General features: G+C 41.3%; 1 protein-coding gene across 2 annotated transcripts; it reads left to right on the forward strand.

Annotated features, from left to right (window-relative positions):
• The first annotated feature begins 928 nt into the window (after nucleotides 1-928).
• On the forward strand, nucleotides 929-23,284 carry vit (vitrin). Of its 2 annotated transcripts, XM_085478117.1 has the most exons (23): nucleotides 929-1,133; nucleotides 6,178-6,258; nucleotides 6,465-6,530; nucleotides 6,926-7,082; nucleotides 7,167-7,300; nucleotides 7,377-7,454; nucleotides 9,129-9,305; nucleotides 9,807-9,851; nucleotides 10,217-10,255; nucleotides 10,347-10,397; nucleotides 11,208-11,270; nucleotides 11,790-11,852; nucleotides 13,852-13,926; nucleotides 15,382-15,447; nucleotides 15,881-15,943; nucleotides 16,434-16,487; nucleotides 17,446-17,493; nucleotides 17,946-18,011; nucleotides 19,529-19,676; nucleotides 19,758-19,861; nucleotides 20,622-20,848; nucleotides 20,940-21,453; nucleotides 21,617-23,284. In XM_085478117.1, exons 2-23 carry the CDS (start codon nucleotides 6,225-6,227, stop codon nucleotides 21,793-21,795), a joined length of 2,451 nt encoding a protein of 816 aa, XP_085334243.1. In that variant the 5' UTR covers nucleotides 929-1,133; nucleotides 6,178-6,224; the 3' UTR covers nucleotides 21,796-23,284. The 2 variants fall into 2 exon arrangements, with proteins under 2 accessions (XP_085334243.1, XP_085334244.1); XM_085478118.1 differs by lacking the exon at nucleotides 15,881-15,943.
• Nucleotides 23,285-23,752: the final 468 nt, after the last annotated feature.

Consider the following 23,752-nt stretch of genomic DNA (forward strand, 5'->3'; position numbering starts at 1 on the left):
CTGATTCCTTCTCATTTCCAACTCCAAATTCTCTTCTAGAGTAGCTTTGCGTGCTTTATTATCTCATCCTCAGCCTTGCTACAGCCCCTGAATCACCCACTGTCTAAGCTGATTTAGTGCATCTTTCTTTAAGGCCACTCTCCTCTTAAACCAGCTTTCTTCTGATTTGCTGCCCCTGGCAAACAAAAGGCTTGAACGGCAGATGGATTAGGCTGCTGTCCTCACAGCCAGAGGTCTGTAGGAGCTACAGTAAATGTAGAAAAAGCTGTCTGAGAACGCTTGACTTTTTTAAAAATAATACTGAATATAATATAAGCATTCACCGCTGTAACAGTACATGCATGACAGAAAAGAAGGAAAACTTAAAAGATCAGCTTAATCAAAAGATGAGTGTTTTGTTTTTGTTTTTTAGGACAACTTTTTGTTTCTGCACGGTAATGACATGAAGGACATTTACACCAGACATTAAGAGCTAAACGGCCTCGGGCTCATTAGAGCCACCCATACCTACTGTGCTTGTAGTAAAAGTCTGTGTAGTCTGCAGTCAGTGTGTGTGTGTGTGTGTGTGTTTGTACATGAGCTGTAGGGTACACCGCAACTGCATGTCAAAAGCCGCAAACCCCCAAAGTGACAGTGGATTTAACTTTGAAGTGTTTCCCAAACAGGTGTTGATCGGTTTATTTGTGGAGGAATGATTGCTCTGGTGAGAGATGACACACTCATCTTAGGTGGTTCATTTGTCAGCCAGGTAATCGGGATGAATGAGTTTTAGAACATATAGTCAGAATCATAGTTTGTTTTTTCCCTCAGTGGGCTTACTAAGGCAGTGCGTCATTTGATTCAGAGAGAGAGAGAGAAAACACTTGTCTGCGCGCTGTCTCGATGGCCCCGGGTTACTTCTTCTGCTTGGGTGAAGAGCTGCAAGCCTGAAGTGGGACGGGCAAATAGGAGAAACTTCGCCCCCGTCCCGTTCTCCACTTTTAATGAGCGCTGCGCTCAGGCAGGAGAAAAACTCCAGGTGGAAGAGCGCTCGCACACGCGTTAAACTGCTTTTCAATGAAAGAGTAAGGATCCAGGAAACCTGCGCTGGGAATCACCCCTTTAAACCTCGGAGGATTATTATACCTAATCAGGTAAGCACACATCATTACTCAGCGAGGATTTTGAATTTTGAACGCAGAGCTAACAAGCAGCTCCACATAGGAATTATTTAAACGACGCGCGTAATTGGCTTCCAACGCGTTTTAGTCCTATTTTTTTCTGTCGGGGATTTTAAATCAACATCGCATGTTATTTGATTTGATTCGATTTTTGATTTTCATGTTATTTCATGAGAAAGTTGCATTAACAAGTTGCTTGAATAAACCTAGTGCTGCTTAAATTATTTTTTTAAAGTTCTTTATTTTTTCTTTTTAAATAAAATAAAACACAAGGATCTAAGTTACCCAAGCTTTTATCCTGAAAGGAATCATTCTGCCAGAGCTTTAAATTATTGCAGCTGCAAGAATTTTTCAGCTATTGAATTACTTTCTTGTACGTTATCTTCTTATGTGTTGTGTCTTTCTGTTCTGTTTGGTTTGAAACATACTGATTAAGGGCAGGTGGTCTCTATACAGTATGTCCAGCAGCAGAACATAAACAGGCTCTGGCTTGCACTGAAGCCAGTGCCAAGAATTAAAGTAATTCAGCCTGTGCTGTGCTGGATAAACAAATAGTCAGCAGCAGCAGCACAGCCCAAAAGGCTACAGAAATGACCTTGTAGAGACATGTTGGCTTTCCTTGGTGTCTGATTTTGATCTCTCTCTTATGGTTCCTTAGTTGGCTTGTTACTACAACACTTGGCACATCCAGCATGCTTACAGTACAATTCTGACACCTGTGAAGGGTGGGATTTAACACTGCCTGGCACGGGTGTGCGTGTAAATACTTTCTCGCTCTGGGCATGCAATCACCCAGGAACTTGGTGAAAGCAAGTTCTCAGCTGGTCGTGATATTTAAATAAGCCTCAGTCCCCTTTAGTGTGTACCCTTGTTGCATTTGCACAGGTCACTCCAGCCTAGAAATGTGGCACTGCTGAAATGCAGAAGTACCTTTTACTTGGCAGAAGCTGCATTAGAGGAAAAAAACAACAACTGTGTGCTTTCAGTTCAAAAAAAGCACTCTGAAGACTCAGATGCACCAGTTATAAGTGTTTGTGGTCTGTACCTATGCTTCCAAAACCTATTATGTGCTGGTCTTTGAAGTACCCACAGACAGCCACTGTTTACATTACATCCACTGTATACCTGTGCTGCTCCTGCAAAATGTGATTTTTTTTTCCTGCTTTATGCATTGTGAAAGTTTTCACAGCAGCTGAATTTTTTTTAATTTCACTAGCAACATCAGATTAGCTGGTTTCGTGCAAAACAGCTCGGCACTGTGTAATCTTGGTGAAGACTGTTCGGTGCAGGTAATCCACATTGTAGTGACAGTGTTAGTTGAAATGGACTTTAATGCCTTAAACTATGTGAGCTGTCTGAGCTGCTTTGCTTTCTACAAAGTGACTAAGGCTCATGCACAGAGCCTTTGTAGTGGCTGTGAAAATCACTTTGGTCTTTCTGTAGCTTTTTTCATACTTGTTACCATGTCAATGGTTTGTTTGATTTGTATCCCCACCCAGCTGAAATTAGATGCTGGAGATCCCAATGAACACCGAGAATATAGCTGATGCAACCTCAGAGGCAAAGCTAGGCTATTTAAATTACACATGTTTTATCTAAAGTTTAGGCGAACGCAAACTATAGGGCACTTCAGCAGTATGTAGGACAATGTGTTTGTGATTTGTCTCGATGCTAAATGTCTGAAAGTCCTTAAATAAGCATTCTCCAAAGCTATCTGAGCATGTGATAAGTTATCCCAAATCTTTGTTTATTTTAGCTTCTTTAGTAGAGAGTGTGTTTGCGTGTGTGTGCATGTGCATGTCAGCATGCAAGACTGTGTCTCTGCAAGTCTCTGAGGATTCACTATCTACTGTACAGGAAACTCCCCTAAGTGTTTGTCAAAGGATATCATTTGCCCACCATTTCATTGCCATGAAAAGGAGGCATTTAGACGCTCACACTAAGAACACAAATTCCAAATTATCATCATTTTTGTTTGTCATTCATTTTTTCCACTATGATGTCATCCTTTTTCTCAGTGAAGCATAGACACTAAATTACGTTTTTGCTTTGTTTGATTGTTTTTTTAATTTGTCGCTCTAAATTTGTAAAATTGGGAGATTGCTGCCTTACACCTGATCTGTTTGATCAGCAGTTCACTTCATTTATGAAAGAGCACTTACTCACCTCTCCTCTTACTGCAGATCTGACTCCTGCACTGTAGATGCACATATCTGTCCCAGCTTGTTTCCAGCTTCGTTTTTCTTCACTCGGGAGGAAAAATTGTAGTCCCAACTGTGCATCAGTGATCTGCCTAGCTGTCAAAGCACAGCACTGTGGAAAAACCATGTCAGTGCTCATGAATGCACTAAGGAAAGATTTGGTGATCTTAGTTTTTATTCAACAAGCTACACTGTTTTGTGCCGCAACCTTTGTAGAGAGTTAATAGAGAGCTATGGAAGAGAATGGCTTGCGGTATCTTAGTACTCCAAGACTGTTACAAGGATATTTACACAGCATACCTAAGTTTGCCTGACAAGCACATCTTTCTTTAAACATGTGATGGAAATGCAGCATAGGATGGTGCTGAAGCAGTTGATAATTCACTCTTGAGTCTGTAAGAAATATTTTAGCATTCTGGGAAAATGTTTTCTCTTTTTGTAGGACTGAGATTAAAACATTGATATCACTTTACTGCAGCATAGTCAACATCCAACAATAATTTGGACTGAAGCTGGAAGGGAAATGGGTAAGGGCAGGTTGCCTGTATATTCATATAATTTAGTAACAGCAGTTTTCTGCATAATTAGATGATCAAACATATTATATTCTGCTTATTTTGAGTATAAGCTATCTCTTATTCTTGCTGTTTTTGTCTCTGGAAAAAGGGGGGGAAAGCCTTATATTCACATTTTGTCTTTTTTGATATGAAGTTGAAATCGCATGTCATATGACTGAAAGCTTTCTATGCCGATATAATTATCTTACTTTTATGATCAGAGCATATATGGGCATATAATTCTGTATGTATCCTATTTAATCCTTAAGAGGTGGGCCAGCCTCAACAAAGCTTTGCACAAACATTGTCACACATATAGCAATCTTTAATAATTTATGTTTTTAAAAAACATTTTGTATAAATCCCAATACTTTTGATTTTTGTATTCATCCCCCTGTGAGTGTAAAATTGTGTTCTCTGTTTGTATTTGTTTCACATGGCACATTAAACATACATAACCTAAAGATCACCAAAATTTGTATCTGTGGCAGAATTTTGTTCAAGTTATACTAAAGAAGGAATGAAGAATTTGAAAAACCACCCCAGGGCTGGCAAAAACTGCCTATAGGGTGGGTTTTTGCTGGTAAATATAAGGCTTGAGTCAACAACCAGTTAGCTTAGCATAACCACTAGAAAGAGATGGACTTAGCTAGCTAAACAAAACCCAAATTAAGTCCAGTGATAACAAGAAAATAAGGTTTAAAGACTCTGAAACTTTGCTATCACTTTAGGATAGTTAAAAAACCAGCCTGACTAAGTTCTGTGGTTCTGAGTTAACACACACACATGTTAAGCTATGCTACGTTAACCAGTAGCTAGTTCAGGCTTCATCAATTTTCATGTCTAACCTCTAATAGCAGATAACTTTCCCATGTATCAAACTGATCTTGTAGCAATAATTAAAATGTGGTTATAAAAAAATCTTTAATCAAACAAGCCCATTACCATGAAAAGGAAGAAAGCCAGAGTTTATTTCCCCGGTTCTCTACTCACAGGAATACCACCGAAGCCAAAGTCTTCTTTCTCACAGAAGCCATTTTTCACGTGGAATAGGTAAACACAGGCGTTCCTAATGACATTAAAGAAGGTTCTGTTATATTCAGGTACAGAGGCTCATTATTAAATGTCATGGCTAACACACGTGTTTACACACTATTTCATGTGAAAAATGACACCACTGAAAAAGGGTCTTTTCAGAAATGCTCTGTGAACCTGTGTGCTCAGTGTGGCCACAGTTTGACATGTTGTCAATGATACCTCAGTACGTGACCTGAGGTAGTAGCAATCATCAACCAGAGTCAGGTGTATTTTTAAACACGTTCTCATGTAATAGTAAAGTTCTGCTAATATGCAGCACTTCACTTTAAATAACATAGTTTTGACCCTGCTTTCAGAGGTCAGACATGGTGCCACCCCTGTTAAGAGGTACATTATTCCTTTGTTAAGAGGGAGACTTCAGTATGTAGTGCTGTCCCAAAGCTCTTGTACACTGCATGAACTAGAATGTTGTGCATCCTAAAGAATCTCAGTGGTGGTCCATTTTATTTTAGACCTTGTTGTTGTAGTTACCACCAGTGCGATCTTTACTTTACAGCTGACACGCAAAGTGCAGAATATCACCTTGCTTGGCGGTCCTCATCTGATCTTGTTAACGCAGGCTTCAACTTATGTCTTCACTTTGGACAGAATGACAGACACTGAAAGAAATTTTCTTCTTACTGTAAACAGACAGTGTTCCAGACAAAGATCCAGCTTGATGTGGTTGCGGCTGTCAAACAAAGCCATCTGACTGAACATATCCCCCCATTCCTATCGCATTAAATTATGTCCGTGTGCGCTCTCTAATAGAGTCTGCCTCCACGGACTTTTACATGCAGTTTTTTTTGACTGTGCGCAGATGTTTGCTGTAAATCTTGAGACTTTTCCAACTGGAGAAACTAGAAAGAAATACTGACTTTAACTAATGTAAAGTGTCTGAGTTGACTGAGACCGTGCAATGTTCATCTGGCCACCTTGACTTTACAGGCAGTAGATGAGATACTCAGCTGTTTGTGTAGTGCCACTCCATAATCGGCCTGCTGTTTATCAAAAATGTTTGAGAGGGTGTGCCTCAGTAGCATGCATTTTCTCTGCTTTGTTCTTAGCAGACACAGCATTTGTCATTCTCAGGCCTGTTGAGTGAAAGGTCCAAAGTTGCTTTCAGCAGGTAAACGTAAAGTTTCAGTTTGACTTCCTTCTTCTCCTTCTGCCCTTGCAAAGGTTATACAAGAACGTCTGACTAACGTGCTGAAACATCACTGTCCATCATGATCAGAGCATCACTCACTGCCATCTGCCTTGGTGAGCAACCCATTTCTGTGTCTGCAGGCTATACTGTTTTCAAATACATCAAGGTTGACTACTATATCTCCATCAGGCTTTCTGCACATTAACACCATCAAACAGCAGTCTCCTCTGTCATTGAGGTCTTGTGTGTACAGTAAACATACTGATGATTATGATCATTTGTCTGCTGTTACATGAAACTCCCTCTGCCTCACCCTCAGCGCTCCTCCTGTCGTACCAATGCTGGGCCAAGCCTAACGGACCAAAGAATAAGAAACCAAAGCAAGGTAGGCATCGTTGCCGAACAAGCCTCAGTGTCCTGCTTCAGTTAGGGGTCACTAAACAAGCAAAAATAAACCCATAATATTAAAGAATATTGTATGACTGCATTGGTTTGCAGGCAAAAAGCTGTGTGTATAGCAGCTGAGGTTAAAATTGGGCTGAAGTTGGCTTAAAAATGTGGGTTTTTACGCCAAACGTTTGTTTCTACAGCTTCTTACTCTATATATGTTAACGGTCTGAATTACATGTTGAAGTATAATCAACAAATACTTTCAAGGGACAATTTTATTCTTGATTAATCAATAAAATGTAAGTAAATGTTATGAAAGAAGCAAAACTGTCTGGAAATGAAATCTAAAAACATTATGATCCTGTCTTCCTTTTCTTCTTTCATTGACAGTGATTCCAGCTGTAGAGTGCGATGTCAGAGCAGGAAAGGTCAATCTCCCAGAGTTCATAGTAAAATGTCCCCCACGCTGTAGGGAAACCAGACAGCAAGTCTATGGGACAGGAGTGTTTGCCTCCATCTCCAGCATCTGCAATGCAGCCATCCACAGGTTAGCATTGGAGTGATGACTCTAAAAAAAATGAATGGGTGAAATCAAAACTATCATTTAACAGTAAAAAATTGGTTTCCACAGTGGCGTAATCACCAACTCAGGAGGAAAGGTGATAGTGAGGAAGATGGCTGGACAGAATGTCTACAAAGGCAGCAACTCCAACGGCGTGCGCTCTCTGTCTCTGCCTAAATGGAGGGAATCATTCGTTGTCTCGGGTATAAAGTCAACAAGGTTAAATACAGTTCTTTAGAAGTCACTCTCCAGCTAAATGCCAACTTTGTTGTGTTTCAGTGGGCAAGCCTAAGAAGGGAGTCATCTACCCATCTACTCTGGATTACGTCCCTTCAAGACCGACCTATGTGAAAACAAGTGAGAGGAGGTTATTTTTACCCTCATAGCAAGTTTTTATGTGAATTCATGTTTTCAGTGCATGAGCTGAGAGAGTTTCAGATATAGAGTACCAGAAAAAAAGGATTGGTACCATGCATTTTTTTCTGATAATTTTATTAAGGAAACTTAAATGTTTTTTGGGTAAACTTCAAAGGTTCATACACTATATTACCAAAAGTATTCACTTGTCTGCCTTCACACACATATGAACTTGAGTGACACCCCATTCTTAATTCATAGGGTTTAGTATGATGTCAGTCTACCCTTTGCAGCTATAACAGCTTCAAGCTTTCTGGGAAGGCTTTCCATAAGGTTTAGGAGTGTGTTTACGGGAGTTTTTGAACATTCTTCCAGAAGCTCATCTTTAAGGTTAGACACTGATGGTGAGGAGAAGGTGTGGCTCACAGTCTTCGCTCTAATTCATCCCAAAGGTTTTCAGGACTCTGTGCAGGCCAGTCAAGTTCTACTAAGAGTTCCTGTCACTGGAACTAAGGGGGTCGAGTCCAACTCCTGAAAAACAACCCCACACCAAAATTCCCCCCCACCAAACTTTACACTTGGCCTAACCCAGACTCTTCCATTGGATTGCCACATGGAGAAGCGTGACTCGTCACTCCAGAGAGCACAACTCCGCTGACAGTGGCAGGATGCTTTTCACCAACGCTTTGCATTGTACATGGTGATAGAAGACTTGGATGCAGCTGCTTGGCCATGGAAACCAATTATATAAGGCTCTCTACAAACTGTTCTTGAGCTAATCTGAAGGCCACGTGACGTTTGGAGGTCTGTAACAACTGACTCTGCAGAAAGTTGGCGGCCTCTGCGCGCTATACGCCTCAGCATCCATTGACTCCGCTCTGTGATGCTACACGGCCTACTACTGCTTGGCTCAGTTGCTGTAATTTCCAATCACCTCTACTTTGTTATAATTCTACTAACAGCTGACTGTGAAATATTTAGTTCATGAGTGGACTTGTTGCACAGGTGTGATCCTATCACAGGACCATGCTCGAGTCATTGAGCTCCTGAGAGCGACCTGTTCTTTTACAAATGTTTGTAGAACAAGTCTGCATACTTAGGTGCTGGATTTTATATACCTGTAGCCATTGAGGTGATTGAAATGCCTGAGTTCAATGATTTGGATGGGTCAGTTAATACTTCTGGCAATATAGTGTATCACCATGTGCGATAGATGGCTGGTCAGAACAATTTAACATGAGAACTTAAAAGATTCTCAAACAAGCAGTGAAGGTACTAAATTTCTAAAGATAGATATTTTCATCTTTATTGTTATCTAATAGTGGTGCATAGCATAAATTATCTGGTAATTGTGTTTACATTTAAATACTATTTAACTACCAAAATGATATTAAAATAAAGCATGTAGAACTTTTGCTTTCCAACCAAGTCTTGCTCAGTGTTAACCCTGGTATCAAAGCATCTGTTGGCACCAGATCAATGCTTTCTGGGGACAAAAGGTTAGTAGATAGACATCCCGGCGCTTGACTTTGGCATGATGAGCTTTGCTCAGGCTGAGTGCTGCAGGCTGGTGAAGAATGTTAAGAATGCATTACAACACAGAAGTTACTGTAGACCTTCTTCCTCTCTATCCATCTTCATCGTGCACCACTGCCTTTGTCTGTTTTCTTTCAGATCAAAAGGAGACCACGATGCTTCCTCCAACATCAACAGCACCTGAACCCACCACAACAACTCCTGAACCAACCACGACCACTACCACCACACCGACTCCCACCACTGCTTCCACCACTACACCTCCACCCCCTACTACCAAGGCTCGACCCGTTGTACATAAAGTGAGGGAAGCAGGTGAATGAAGCAAACACTTAAATGACTTCTGTACCAAGAGTGAAATCGTTTGTGCGCTGCCAAGTTGACATTAACTAATAACATTAGCAGTAACTACAAATACCAGAACAAGCATTCATTAGTGTGCAGCTGACTAATAAAGTTGGATGATTGCAGATGGTAATTGCAAGCGACAACTGCAATTAAGACAAATTATATCTGCTCTGCGATGAAGTTAATATGATGCTGTTCAGTTACTAACAGCATATATGATCAGCAGACCTTTCATCACTCTCATTAAATGAAAAGATTATCAGACAGTAATCACTGAGTCATCTGCCCCGTTTTGGATAGAAATACAGCGATAGTGAGTAGACAATGCTACAGTATCATAAGGTATGTGTGCAAATTACATGGGCTATGTGCCAGACAACCTTCCAGCTATTTCTCTCCCTTTCATTTTCTGTAACATTATCTCTCTTCACTCCATATCGGCACTCCATTTGTCTTTCTTCCATCCAGGCAGCATTCACCCATACCTTGCCCATGCGGCAGCTTCAAATTCAAGTAAGTAAAAGGAAGCAAAGAGGGACTGACAATATTTGTCTTTGTGGTGTGAGGGTTTCTGGTGGTGTTGCTTAAAGCTGCTTTAAGGTACGCAGGAATAAATATTCACATAAATATTGTCTCTTGAAGCCATCAGTGGTCATGCATTCAAACCAAGTTTGTCACTGTCAGTGGCAAACTTGTGTAGTGAAGTTCAGATCAGCTAACTTGTTTTAAGTAGAAAACTTAAAACAGGAATGTTATGACTGGGGCTACTGGGTTATAGTCCATTCAAAATAATAAACAGTTCACTAATCTTTTTGGTAACTTACATGTAAACATAGATTTATGTCTAAATTTGCCCACATTGTGTCATATTGTGTTAGGACAGTCACAGAGTGGTCAAAGAAAGAGTCCCAGCCAAGGTATGTGAACACTCTCACTCAGTGTGCAGCTCATGGAAAGTCTTTCAAGCAAGCAATTCAAATGTAACTAAACCATGGCATTTCTTCAAAGTATTCAGAGGAGGTTCCTATTCACATAGAGTTCCACAACGTGCCAGTGCAGGTAAACAGATTTTTAATTTTGATGTCTTCTATCTTATTCTACCTACATCCACATTTCCTCTGTCTTCCTTTACTTTGTTTTTTCCTGTTTCCTGTTTCCACATATGTTTTCAATAATTTTCTAACAACATCCAGACCGGATTCTGCTGTCCTGTTCAAGTAATGAACTATTTGAACTGCTACTATATTCAAAGTATATTGTGTTGGAAACTATTTAGTAGATTTAAAGGACTCTTGTTTAATATGTTTACTCGCTTCATATTAATTTCACCTTGTGTTTATTGGCAAAATCCACTGGCTATCCTGACTGAGCCCCCAAATATTTTACAAGCTGTAAACTGATGGCTCAGAGGAGCCTGCCGAATAAGATGGCACAAGACTGATGCAGGTCAGCAAATGTTTTGTGGAAATTAGTGCTGTCAGCGTTAATCTCGTTAAAATGACATAACTGCATTAACGCGGCAAATCTCCGTTAGCGATTTGCCACGTTAATGCGGTTATGGCATTAACGTCATTTTAACAGCACTAGTGGAAATAAAATTATTTGCAAAGATGGACTACACAGAAAAGGGAAAAGGGGGACCCTGAACCAACCACAGAGTGGGGCATAAGATTCAGGCCTCTTTTCTAAACTAACATTAGTAAGATAAACTAATAAAACCAAACCAAAACCAGGTAACTCCGAAGATGATAGATGCCCTGAGGGGATGCGTTACAAACCTATCATATCATGAATAACATACAAATGTGGTGTCATTTTATTATATTCATGCTTTCTTGTTATATGTTTCTTTCTTCATTGTGGTCTCAGGTATACACAAACAAGAGCCAGGGTCGCCTGTCCGGAGGCAGCCATCCTCACCAGTTGGTGCAGGTCAGCCTTGTCATTAGCACCCACATAGACACATGTACAGAGCTACAAACAGGTAGGCTTGATGGAGCTGGTGGGGCTGGGGTCAAGAGAAACAGGGGTTACTGATGTCTTTGTTGGAAAAAGAATCCAGGAGAAGTATGAATGGTGTAAGTTTGACCCTGGTGTTGACACTCATAAGCTCCTGTGATCTTCACCCCAGGGTCACCACTAATCCGCTCTATCAAGCATCTCAGCTAACATTCCTTTCACCATAACTGCTGTTCTCTGCCCTCAGGCACATCCTCTTACTCATATTTTCATTTTCCAACATGAAAAGAGGCAAACGAGGAATAGTTACACCCAGCATATATCTTATTGTTTTCGATATCATGCTGTGGGCAAGCTTCAGCTTCACTCAAAGCAAAGCAGCTGGGCTGTATTTGTAGATGAAGCCCCAGAACTGAAGCGCTCTTCTTTCCCCTTTTCCACCTTCCTTTTCCTCTCTCTCTCGTTCTGCCTGTTTCTCATTGCTACAAATAGGTTTTAACAGGGTTCAGCCTGCCCAGCCTGAGCGAACTCCAACCATGAGCCAGTCCAACCCTGGTAAGTATCTCCAGATCCAGAGTGGTAGTCCACAAAGTGCTCATGCACTGACGTAGTACATATACAGGTCAGATCAAACAGGGGAAGAACTATGGAAGTAAAACCCTGTTTGAAATGTTTTATAAAGCAGCACTAATGTTTACCGTCTGTGGGACGCTATGGTTCAATGCATGAGCCTGCTTTCTTTAAAAGAGGTGTGGAAATCAAAGATGCTCAACTTTCACCGTACCCAGCAGTAAAGAATGAAGTTTATATACCTTAAAGGTGAGAGATGATATAATATCACTGCCATGCCATATTTATGCCATATTTTCACAAAGTCCAGAATAACTTTCAGTTTGAACTAAGACCAGGATGAGAAATGTGCTCTGTCAGTACAGTAATAACAATGTATGACAGATCCCATCTGGTCTGGGGTCTTCCCCTCCCTTGTAAATACTTTGAGAAAGGGAGGGAGAGATGAAAGCAGTAGCACCAAGTGGCCTTGTGCTGCTCCCAGAGAGACGTCTGATCCAGTCCACAGTACTGCAGGACCTGGGTCCGCTGAGTAGCTTGTCAAGAATAGAAAGCTCTTTGCCATTCAAACCAGGCGAGGTTTGGCTCACTGAGCAATGTGCTTCTGTTTTTCTTCCGAGGAATGCAAAACCATGGATCCCTAAAATTATACACATTTTCCTAAAGTCCAGTTTAAATGATGTCTGAGCATAAGGTTTGATGATCTGAGGTCAAACCTAAACCCACTGAGATGTTGATCAATGCAGAAAAGAGGTGTTAAGTTGGGCATTTGGTGAGAATAATGCAATTTTTAAATTTATTGAATCCCTGAGGGGAAATTCTTTGAGCTGGAAGAGGTCAGAGGTGAGGATCGGCCTCACAGCAGACCCCCTGGAGACGGCAGGGATTCACTGTCTTTCTCAAGGACACACTTGAAAGGTAGATGCTTGCTGACTTTGACATTTCGGACTATGATTTATGAGCTGAAGGATTTTCTCCGCAGTCGCTTTGCCACCCCGCTGCTTCAAACAGATGTTTGAATTTATCGGTCACACAAGTGAAAAAGTTTTGATCCAGCTGAGCCTTGTATGTGTCGGCTTTCACACCCACAAAGATCCATTCTGTCCAATGGGCCTCTTCCAACAAGTCTCATGCAGACATGTTAGTAATGCTTCAGGCATACCATACAATACCCAAAGTGAGACTGAGTGACCCCCGGGCCCGTGGTGACCGTCTGCCCGTGGTGATCGCTGAGATGGCTATGATCTAGAGAGTTAAACTCAATCCTTATAAAGCACCTGCTTCATTAGAAAAAAATAACACTGCTGTCTGCTGTATAGCGCTGGGCCTTTGACCAGCACCAGATTAGCCTAATCTCTGCGTCCTACTATCTACACTGACCCTAGTTTGACACCAACTTTAGAATAATACTCCCACGCTTCACTGGACGGCATGCTGGGCTCTCCCAGCCCGTCCTGGTCAACAAAGGCCCTGCTTACTGGCTGCCACTGGATGGGAACCTCAAAGCCCAGTCTGTGTGTTTGTGTAAGCTGCCCATCCACCACAGAGAGGGGTTAGCTGAAGTGTGTTGTCATGGCTCAGTCAGTATAAACAGATGAAATGCACTGTTATGGTTTTGCTCCTCTGTAAGGGATTCTGGCAATGAAGCCTATTTCAATTAACCTTATGAGGCTAGTTAACCTGATCAGTGTTGTTAGCTGCTCTCTAAGTAGAAACCTTGTGTGAATGCAGAAGATCCAAACATTTTTTTATCTTCCTTTTTCTCTTTTCCCTTAAGGAAGAAAGAAAAATTGCTAAACTTTCCTAAAGCAGGCTTTGGTCACTCAGTCTGTGTCTGAGTGGCTCCTTCATGTTTACTGTCTGACTCAAGGCTAAACATCTTGTCCAACCTCCACAAATAAAGTGGTTTGTGGAGTCACAAGTATGCGCCTCCCCGATGCTTGTCCTGAATGCAGCTTTCTAATCTTCTCACCCCTCCGTACAGCTTTACCCAGAAGGGATTGGCCACTCCCCTCTTTTCCTCATCCCGATTGGTTCCCTGGAGCTCGCCGACCAGCAGGTACCAAGCACAAAGGCAAACAGATAGATCAGGCTACATGTGGAAATCATAAATATTTTCTAAACTGACTAAACACTGGTTAGTGTTCAAAGTAATCAAGCAACTCCATCCTTTAAAGATCTCTTTAAAAAAATGTTAATAAAACCTGAAAAATCTATGAAGCACATGAATCCACTGGCTGCTATGAAAACCTTTACGTATAATGAATTTTTAAAATGATCACATTAGGTTAAAACGATTTTAGAGGTGATGATTTATAGAAAAACTGCAAAAACATGAAAGCTGTTATATTTCTGGTGGTTCACTTTGCCAAATCATACTGTTAGAATAATGAAAATCAAATCATCCGTAGTTTTATTACAAGTAATGTCACTAATTATTTGATGTAGATAGGCTCACACCTATAAATTTACCTTTTTGACTTCTTAAACATGAGTTACATTTTATGCATAAAGATATGTTTAGCCATCCATTGTTTTTCAAGTAGGCAAGTTTTTCCTTTCCTTAAAAACTAATACAGTTTTAACCTTAAAGAGTACACTGAATACAGGGAACAGCATGTTTACTTGTATGTTGCATGGACCTACAAACAATTCTATTCAGACTTAAAAACCAATTAAATGTGTTGGAGAGTAACATACTTTACTTAATTCCAAGACACTTTTACTTTGAGTATATTCATTTTATGACACTTTTACTATGACAAAGGGAAATGTACTTTTTACTCTGCTTCATTTATCTGACAGATCTACTCACTGGTTGTTTTATAGCAGATCAGGACTTTAAAATATGTTGTGATAATAATAATGGTAATAATATGGACATTTACTGCATAGAGGAAATTTTTCCAGTGCCATAAATGTCACCTGACCGTATACGGGATGGTCCACCTGCAATATTTCATCATGAGTAAAAACAGTGTATGATATAAAGATAAAACCTGATAGAGCCCAGAGATCAGAGTTTTCCAGAAACATTGACATTAAGCAAGAGTAAAATGGCTTTATGCAATAATGTCATGATGTCAGTGCAGATGCCCTATTAACACACCTTTATTGATTTATTGAGACAATTTTACATGCAGAAGCCATTTGTATCATTACCAGGAGCACCTGTTGGTGCAGGAACAGGTTGCTGTTACTCATCATGGTGCAGACTGTCATCCAGCAGTGTTCTGTGCTCTTTTAAATGCAGTCGAAGCTTATGTAAAGCTGTTACATCACCTGATGCTTCTCTTACTTATACAATGTAGTTGCATTCAATGAAACTTGCACATCAGAGTTTCAGTTGAATGACCTCGATCAACTAACTGTCAGATCTGGGGTGCCCACATGGGGTAGAATTAAGGCTGCAAATGTTCACTCTAATTAGCTAATGAGAAGATAATTATTCTGAGCAGCTTGTATGTAGCTCTTTTTTCTGCTCATGCCTCCACCTTCTCTGCTGTACATTCAGATGTAAGTTATGCAGCTCCAGACTCAGGATACGCTTGGAGTGAGACCGGCACACCTGAGGTTACAGGTAAGTCGGCTTTCTTTCTGTCTTTATTGGCCTCTTTACTGCAGGCTACTACACATTGTATGCATTTGTGTTGCATGTGCTAACGCAGCATGCTCATGTGACTGATACAGTTTGGTATCTGCTGACCATGTATGTGTTGAAATTGACTCCATGTGTAAGTACATGCAATGTGTCTCTCGGGACATTATGTTTACATGCCATCTGCCTGCCATATGGGAGACTCTTTGAAGTGCAAAAGAGAAGAGAGCAGGGCAGGTTTATTGTGCATGTGAGAGCGAAATAATGTGAGGTGATAATTCTGCATAAAGCCATTGTTTTCACTGGTCTGGGATCGGTTGGGGAGAACATACCAACCAATCACAACCATGAAAATGTGTGCTTCTCCCTCTGAAGTTCTGTCCATACTAACGGGTCTCAAAACATCCTCCTCTAGCTCGGGATTACAGGCCTGATATCTCAGAATATGAGCGCTGGTATTATAACCTTGGACAATACCGTAAGTGTTTTCCTTTTATTTCATTTTTGGGAACTAACAAGCCTTCCGGTTTGATGTTGTTAAATGAGTGGGTTGGGATCATGTAAAAGCTGTTTTTACATGTACGGAAGTAGCTTTGTATGCAGAGCGCAGCATATTTCACAAAAATGTTGAACTTTTCATTGAAATGCTTTGAAGAACGAACACATTTTATTTGTTTTCTTTCACACTAAAAATACACTTACAATACGGCCCAGTGACAAAACACAAAAGGGCGTGCAAAAAGATTACTGCCCTGGTTCCGTCTGTTTGAAGACACAGCCGAGCATCCGAATCCAGAGGGATATGGTTTGGAAAACCGAGTGGCTTAGCCATTTTCAGGGTGTACCACAAAAATAGCACCACACATCCAACCAAATGAAACATGGCGCCAGTAAGGACAGGCTGTAATGCTATGGTGTGGTTTTGTCTTGTGTGTCATGGTTCACCATCACTGACAATTTACTTTCAGTGCAGCGACCTGCTGACTCGGATCGTAAAATAATGGATACGGCCAACACTAAAGGTGAGGAGGGGTTAGTATGACTGCAGCTGTTTGCATCCAGAAAGACATGTATCCATCCATCTATCTTTAAAAAAAAACACTTTAAAATAGGGCTGTGCGATATGACCAAAATCTCATATCCCGATATAAGAATTCTATCGTCCGATAACGATATAAATCACAAAAATGTAACATTTTCTGTAAATTCTGTGAATCTCGGGCAGCTCGACTTGCGTGAAGTGTTTCCAGCTGCGCGTCATGTAGCTGGAGTCCAGTGTTTTAACAGATGCATGAAACGATACATTTTTAGACATAAGTTGTAAAGGCGGCCGTTTTCTTTGTGAGTATTTATTACACAGGGTGCTGCGGGGAAAAGCCTGTTCTAACGTTTGAGTCTAAGGTTTATTTTTTAGCACCTGACGGCTCTTTTTTACTTCTCATCCGTAAATAGTCTGCTCTTTCACGTAATTCAGTTTATTTTGAAAAGTCTCAACAGGATCTTGAGCTTTATTGTGAAAGGTTTACGTGGTACATAAACAAGCGGACACGCGACTGTGTTACCGTCTTTGTTGCTAACCACAAACAGGCGCTTGTCCGTCTGTAGTGTGGTTATATTAAATATAAGAGAAAGAGAGAACTTTAAGAAATTAATATAGCCACTACAGTGACCATCAAATGAAAAAATATTGCCGTAAACAGTTTATTTTGCGACACCACGAAACAAACGATAGCGTAAAATGAAACGATAGACGTTTTTATATCGTCATCCGATATATATCGTTATATCGAACAGCCCTACTTTAAAAAACAGAAAGTGACACAAAGTGCTGTATATTGAAACTAAATAATAAAAATACATAAGATATGTCATTAGCTCAAGTTAAAAGATGTTTCTGACTTCTGCTGTTTTCTATATGGGATTTGTGTTGAGTGTTGTGAAATTGTTACCTGCTGAGCTTGTGTGATGTCATCTGTGCAGTGGAGCCGGTGGACGCCTGGAATCCAGAAGCGCCACCTTATGAATTAGGTAAAACAGTCGCTTTGCCAGTAAATCCCGAGTTCTCACTGTAAATACAAACCACTGTGACGCCATCCACGGAAGAGCATCTGGATTTCTGCTCAGCCTGTAATTGAAGGAGTCGAATGGTGTGGTTGTTTGAGGGTAAAATCGGTTGCTGTTTGGCTCAATATTTGCCACAACAAATACTGGCCAACATTTGGCGACTCCAGAAAATGGGCAGCTGGAAATTTTTACCAAACAAACTACCGGGTTTATTCTACAAAAGCAGACATGTGCTCTCACTCCATTACAAAGCATGAATGCATTGCCTTGGATCTTATAAATATTATTGGACTAAAAAGGACGGGTTTAGTTATGCACTCAATTATTTTTTTGTCACATTTCTTCTTTCCTGGAATAAAAGAATATAGAACATTTGTTTATTAGCTAAAATGTTCCCTTTGTTTCTTGATTTCCAGGCTTCAGTGTGAGGGAGCAAGAACCTCTCCGCAAAGCTCCTGAGCCTGTGTCACAGGGAAACCCAGGTATGGTCCCCATACTGCTTCAACGAAACTGTAGCGAGAAGTGTTTGTGTTTTTCACTGTATGCACTCTGTGTGTTTGTATTATTGAGGGATAACACACATGTTAAAGAGACATCTTTCCTCATAAAACCCCATAAAACCCTAACCCCAACTTAAATACATGTAAATGCATCAATTTTATACATTTGTGAAGTCTCCTATCCATAAAATCCAGAGCTTGTTTAATTTGGCCTTACAGTTGTGGTGCTAAATTTGGGTGTCCTTTGGGGCAGATAGTTGAAAATACAGCCCACACTTTCAGTTGCATTTTCTGTATAAACTAAGTGGCCACTTTGTTAGGTACACGTGTCCAAGTGCATATTAATGCAAAGATCTAAGCAGCCAGTCACAGCACAGAACTGCTGAGCTGAGCGCTGATAATCTATTTTCAACATTGCATAAAGTCTCTTGATCCACTGCTTCGATAGAAACACCTGCTTAGCTGCTCATTACTATAAAGATTAAATCAGCCAATCACACAGCAGCAATTCAGTGCATCTAGGCATGAAGATAAGGGCAAGACCACCTGCTAAACTGATCAGACCGAACATCAGAATGGGAGAGAGTGATTTTAAACATTGCATGGATTTTGGCATCAGATGGGCTGGTCTGAGTGTTTCAGATGATCTACTGAGATTTTCCTACACAATCTTCTCTGAGGTTTACAGAGAATGGTACAAAAGAGAGAAAATATCGAGTGAGCAGTGGTTCTCTGGGGGAAAATGTCTTGTTTATGTCAGAGGTCAGAAGAGAATGGCGAGACTGCTTTGAACTGACAAGAAGGCAGCCTAAATGCACAAAGACTCAAACCTTGAAGCAGATGGGCTACAACAGCAGAAGACCACACCAGGTGCCACTCCTGTAGGCTCAGAGCAAGAAAACGGAGGCTATAATTTGCACAAGCTCACCAAAATTGGATAATAGAAGATGGGAAAACTGCTGATTTCTTCCTGACATTTAGATAGCAGAGCTGTATTTGGTATACAGGATATGAAAGCATGGATCCATCCCGCTACATGTCAGAAGATCAGGCTGCTGGTGGTGTAATAGTGGTGGTGGTGGTGAGGGGCACTTAGTACCAACTAGCAATCACTTAAACACAACAGTCTACCCGAGTGTTGTTGCTTACCATGTCTGTCCTTTTATGACCACAGTGTACTCATCCTCTAACACACAACATAACACACAGTGTCACAAAGCTCTAACATGAACATGACAGTGAGTTCACTGTACTCAAATGGCCTCCACAGTCACCATATGTCAATCCAATAAAGCAGCTTTGAGATGTGTTGGTGCAGGAGATTCACATCATGGATGTGCAGCAACTGTGTGATGCTGCCGTGTCAATAAGGACCGAAATGTCTGGAATATTTCTAGCTCCTTCTTGAATCTGTGTCATGAAGAATTAAGGCCGTTCTGAGTGTATAGTTGTAGCTACCTCATGATATTTGGATCTAATAACATGAATTTGTGTAACAGATTGTAAGGTGGATCTGGCCTTTCTGATGGATGGGAGCTGGAGCATTGGAAAGCGGCGTTTTAAGATCCAGAAAGACTTCCTAACTGAGGTGGCTCAGACCATCAATGCGGGTGTGGCAGGCCCCATGATGGGCATCATCCAATACGGGTAACCTCTTTGTTCTTTTTGTGTTATCTTGTACTTTGGATGACAAAAAATAGTGAAACTGCTGGTTGTCTTGTCTCGAAGAGATGACCCTGTGACAGAGATCAGTCTGAAGACTCACTCCAGCTCCAGAGAGCTGAAAGCAGCCATAGATAAGATTGTGCAGAAAGGAGGCCTCTCCAATGTGGGTAAGCGACCCTCTGCGTCAGCTGCCAGCCTACACAGCACATGCCTACAAACACAAGTGTGAAAGGGAAAGGGGTGCAATTATCGCATGGTTTACTAGCCAGGCACATTTTCACATGCAAGTATAGAATTAAATCTAAATTTGCTGCGAGACAGTGTTAGCAAAATTACAGTCCTGATCCTGTAGGCCGTGTTTTTCCTCTGCTCTGCCCAAAATGGGCTCGGTTTTAGCAGCCCAGTTAAGGGGCAGCTTTCAGAGAGCATTGGTTTTTCTGCTTTGGTTGGTGCGTCAGCATGCATCCACTGCCACATGTGCCTTTATGACTTGCTAAATTTTGCATCCCGATCCAAATAGTGTTGTTTGCATTTGCCCAGAAGTGCTCTCTAATCATATAACAGTGTGAGTGGCTGTAAAACTTTCTAGTCTCCAGCAGAGCCATTGTTAAGACCACCGACGAGACTGTAATAGACTAAATGATAGGTATCCACATTTTTGTGATTATGCACAGTTTGAGCTATGCATCCCATAGAGAAGCAAAATATATGTACTTTACTATGTAAAGTTTTTATATGGCATTCAGTATTTTCTGTATAAAAGTCAATTTTGTGTCATTTTATATTCTAGCCTATTATTCACATAAAGGATGAGTTTAAGCTTTGTGATGAAATGACTGTTTTTATACTCCTCAGCTTTCTGTCCGAGACTTGCATATACAATAAAACCATTAAGAATCTCCCCGTTGCCCCCTGGTGTCTTGACAGGAAAAGCCCTCCACTACATCAACAAGCACTACTTCAGTGATGCCAATGGAAACCGAGGAGGAGCTCCAAACGTGGCTGTGATACTAGTGGACGGTTGGCCCACAGACAAGGTGGAAGAGGCGTCTCGACTCGCACGCGAGTCCGGCATCAACATCTTCTTCGTCACCATCGAGGGTCCCGACGACAATGAGAAGCAGAACCTTGTCGAGGCCAACTTTGTTGACAAGGTAGGTGACACACGCCGTCTCAGAAGTGTGCCTGTGCTTCGTGATAGAAATCAAAGCAGTTTAAAGCACGGTGTGTTGTTTTGTCCCGCAGGCCGTGTGCCGGACGAACGGTTTCTTCTCGCTTCCTGTGAACAGCTGGTTTGCCCTGAGGAAAGCCGTGCAACCCCTGGTGAAGAGAGTGTGCGACACAGACCGCCTGGTGTGCAGCAAAACCTGCCTCAACGCCAACGACATTGCCTTTGTCATAGACGGCTCCAGCAGCGTGGGGACGGGCAACTTCCGCACGGTGCTGCAGTTTGTGGCCAACATCACGCGGGAGTTCGAGATCTCAGACACGGACACGCGGGTCGGCGCTGTGCAGTACACCTACGAGCAGAGGCTGGAGTTTGCCTTCGGCCAGTACAACAACAAAGCCGAGCTGCTGAACGCCATCAAGCGCATCAACTACTGGAGCGGCGGGACCAGCACCGGTGCTGCCATCACCTACGCGGCAGAGCAGCTTTTCAGCAAATCCAAACCCAACAAACGCAAGATCATGATTGTCATCACGGATGGACGCTCTTATGATGATGTCAGGGCCCCGGCACTGGCGGTCCATCGCCAAGGTCAGACATCATCTGTAACAGAATCTGAAAAATAAGGCTGAAGTTAAGGATCAGTGATGCAAACAGTTGTTTTCTCTGTTGTGTGTCAGTCGACAGTTTGGTGTCAATTACTGTCTGATGTGAAAAACAGTGTGTGTGTAATCTGCTCTCCCTTCTCATCTAGGTGTGATTGCTTACTCCATCGGCATCGCCTGGGCAGCCCAGGATGAGCTGGAGTACATCGCCACAGACCCCGACAAGGAGCACTCCTTCTTCGTGGATGAGTTTGACAACCTCTACAAATTTGTACCCAAGATCATCCACAACATCTGCCAGGAGTTCAACTCTCAGCCCAGAAACTGAGGACGTACGTGCCGAGAGGCCTGTCCGGATCCGAGGCTTTAGTAACAGAGCACTGCTGGTAAATTTACTCTGTCGCCCAGATGGCAGTGCTAGATTGGCTGCAGTGCCCCATATTTGAAGAGGGAGGGGTTTGAATGTAGGTGGGGGCAAAAATACATGAAAAATAATTTTTATCCCAAATACTCAGATGGTGCTAATGTTAAAGGATTGGCACGCAGTGTGACAAACTGACATCACAGCTGTGGTGTGGTGCCAGTTGTTTTCTGTCTGGAGACAAGTTTTTAACAGTTGGAATAGCACCAGTAAGTCACCCATTATAAAGGCTTTATAAGTTGCTACTTGTCTTATTAATGCTAGAAAATTTACTAATGCTTTACAGAACGCCTAATCTTTCATACTTGGTATGCAAGAAATCTGTTTGCAAGCAAGCATGGCTTCAGGGTACATTTTAATCCATCTACGTGCAAGTACAGCAAGACGGTTGAAAACATGTGAAGTGCGACGCCCCAGTTGTATGCATACTACATGCAAAAGTAGCAAGTGGGCAAGCACAGACAGCGAGCCAAGCTGGAAAGAACAAGCCAGCATTTGGGTTGCCAGGTTGTGATATTTCCTCCTAGATGGCGCTTTATCTCCTTTAGCATGAAACCTTTGTCAAACGAGAAAAAAGCTGCACAACAAACGCTTCAATTAGCGAGTTCTCCATGTTAAGTAAATATTTAATAATCTAAAATTGTGACCTCAAACTTATAAAAGGCATAAAAGGATATTAAAAGACCATTTCCACTGCTTGTCAGGCCTAATGTTATGTTTAAAACTGGGCATTAGTACATTATTCATTAACATTAGTGTAGCGCTTTTTGTGTGACTTGTAGTGCCTTTTTGAAGGGTGACTTAGTGGGAAATAAACATACTGTAAGACTGTCTTTCTGGGGTATGGTGCTTGCAGAGAAATATAGATTTAAAGCATGCCTAGCACTTCCTCTTATGGCTTAAAAACCTTCATAAACCTAATAGCGCGGTGCTTTTTACAATTCTCTGTAAAGAGAAAATACTGTATTAGAGTTGGTGCATTTTAATCTTCCTAATAGGAGAGATTTGATCGTAGGAACATTGTTTGGGTTCCTAAGAGACTAAGGTGCTGAGATGATTTTTACATGCAACCAAAAAGTGGAGGTGAAAGGCAAAGCAACAACACGGATGTGGACTTGTGTGAAAAGTAAGCTTGTTTATCTTTGTAAAGAGTGACGGCAGATCCCAAATCTGCTTCTTATCAGGAATAAAAGCAACTCATGTTAATCTTTATTTTCTAACAGTGCTCGCTTCTAATATTGCAGTTTTGTTGGAAGAGTATTTATGATTTTATCATTCTTATGCCCTGTTTGTACATATGCATATTCAAGAAGCCTATCACTAATAATGTTCAGATAATTAATCGGTATTTTTTGGGCAATTTTTAATAAAATAAAGAAAATGAAGAGAACCTAAAGTGCCTTTTTATTGCAGTGTGTTAAAACTTCACTTTTCAGTTTTTATTCATTGAAAACAAACCTCATGAAGTCATAGTGAAAAAGAACCTCTGAGGTTTTGTCACGGACATAATAAGTCATCTGATCCTCAGAAAATCTGAAAATTGTTTAAATAAACCTCAGATGAATTACAAAACAGGACATATTATTCTATGCCATTATTTATTTTGTCAAAATACAGACGTACTGTTGGAAAAAAAATTAAGTGCACTCCTGCTCCTTCTACAGGAATTAAAAGGAGAAGTAGGTGCTGCTAATCAAACGGTCATCAGCAAGTGTGAGCATCTCTGTGAAAGCAGAGGTTTGGGCAGTTTGCTGGTCTGGAGCATTCAGATGTGCACACAGTGCCACAATAGGAACGACATCAGAAATTAGTTTAAAGAAGCAATTGTTGCCCAACCTGGGATTTAATATATCCCAGATTGATG

Source organism: Copadichromis virginalis, linkage group LG13 (assembly GCF_057382275.1).
Source record: "Copadichromis virginalis isolate Kocher_CV1m ecotype Utaka linkage group LG13, C_Virginalis_male_GT1.1, whole genome shotgun sequence".
NCBI classification, from domain to species: Eukaryota; Metazoa; Chordata; class Actinopteri; order Cichliformes; family Cichlidae; genus Copadichromis; species Copadichromis virginalis.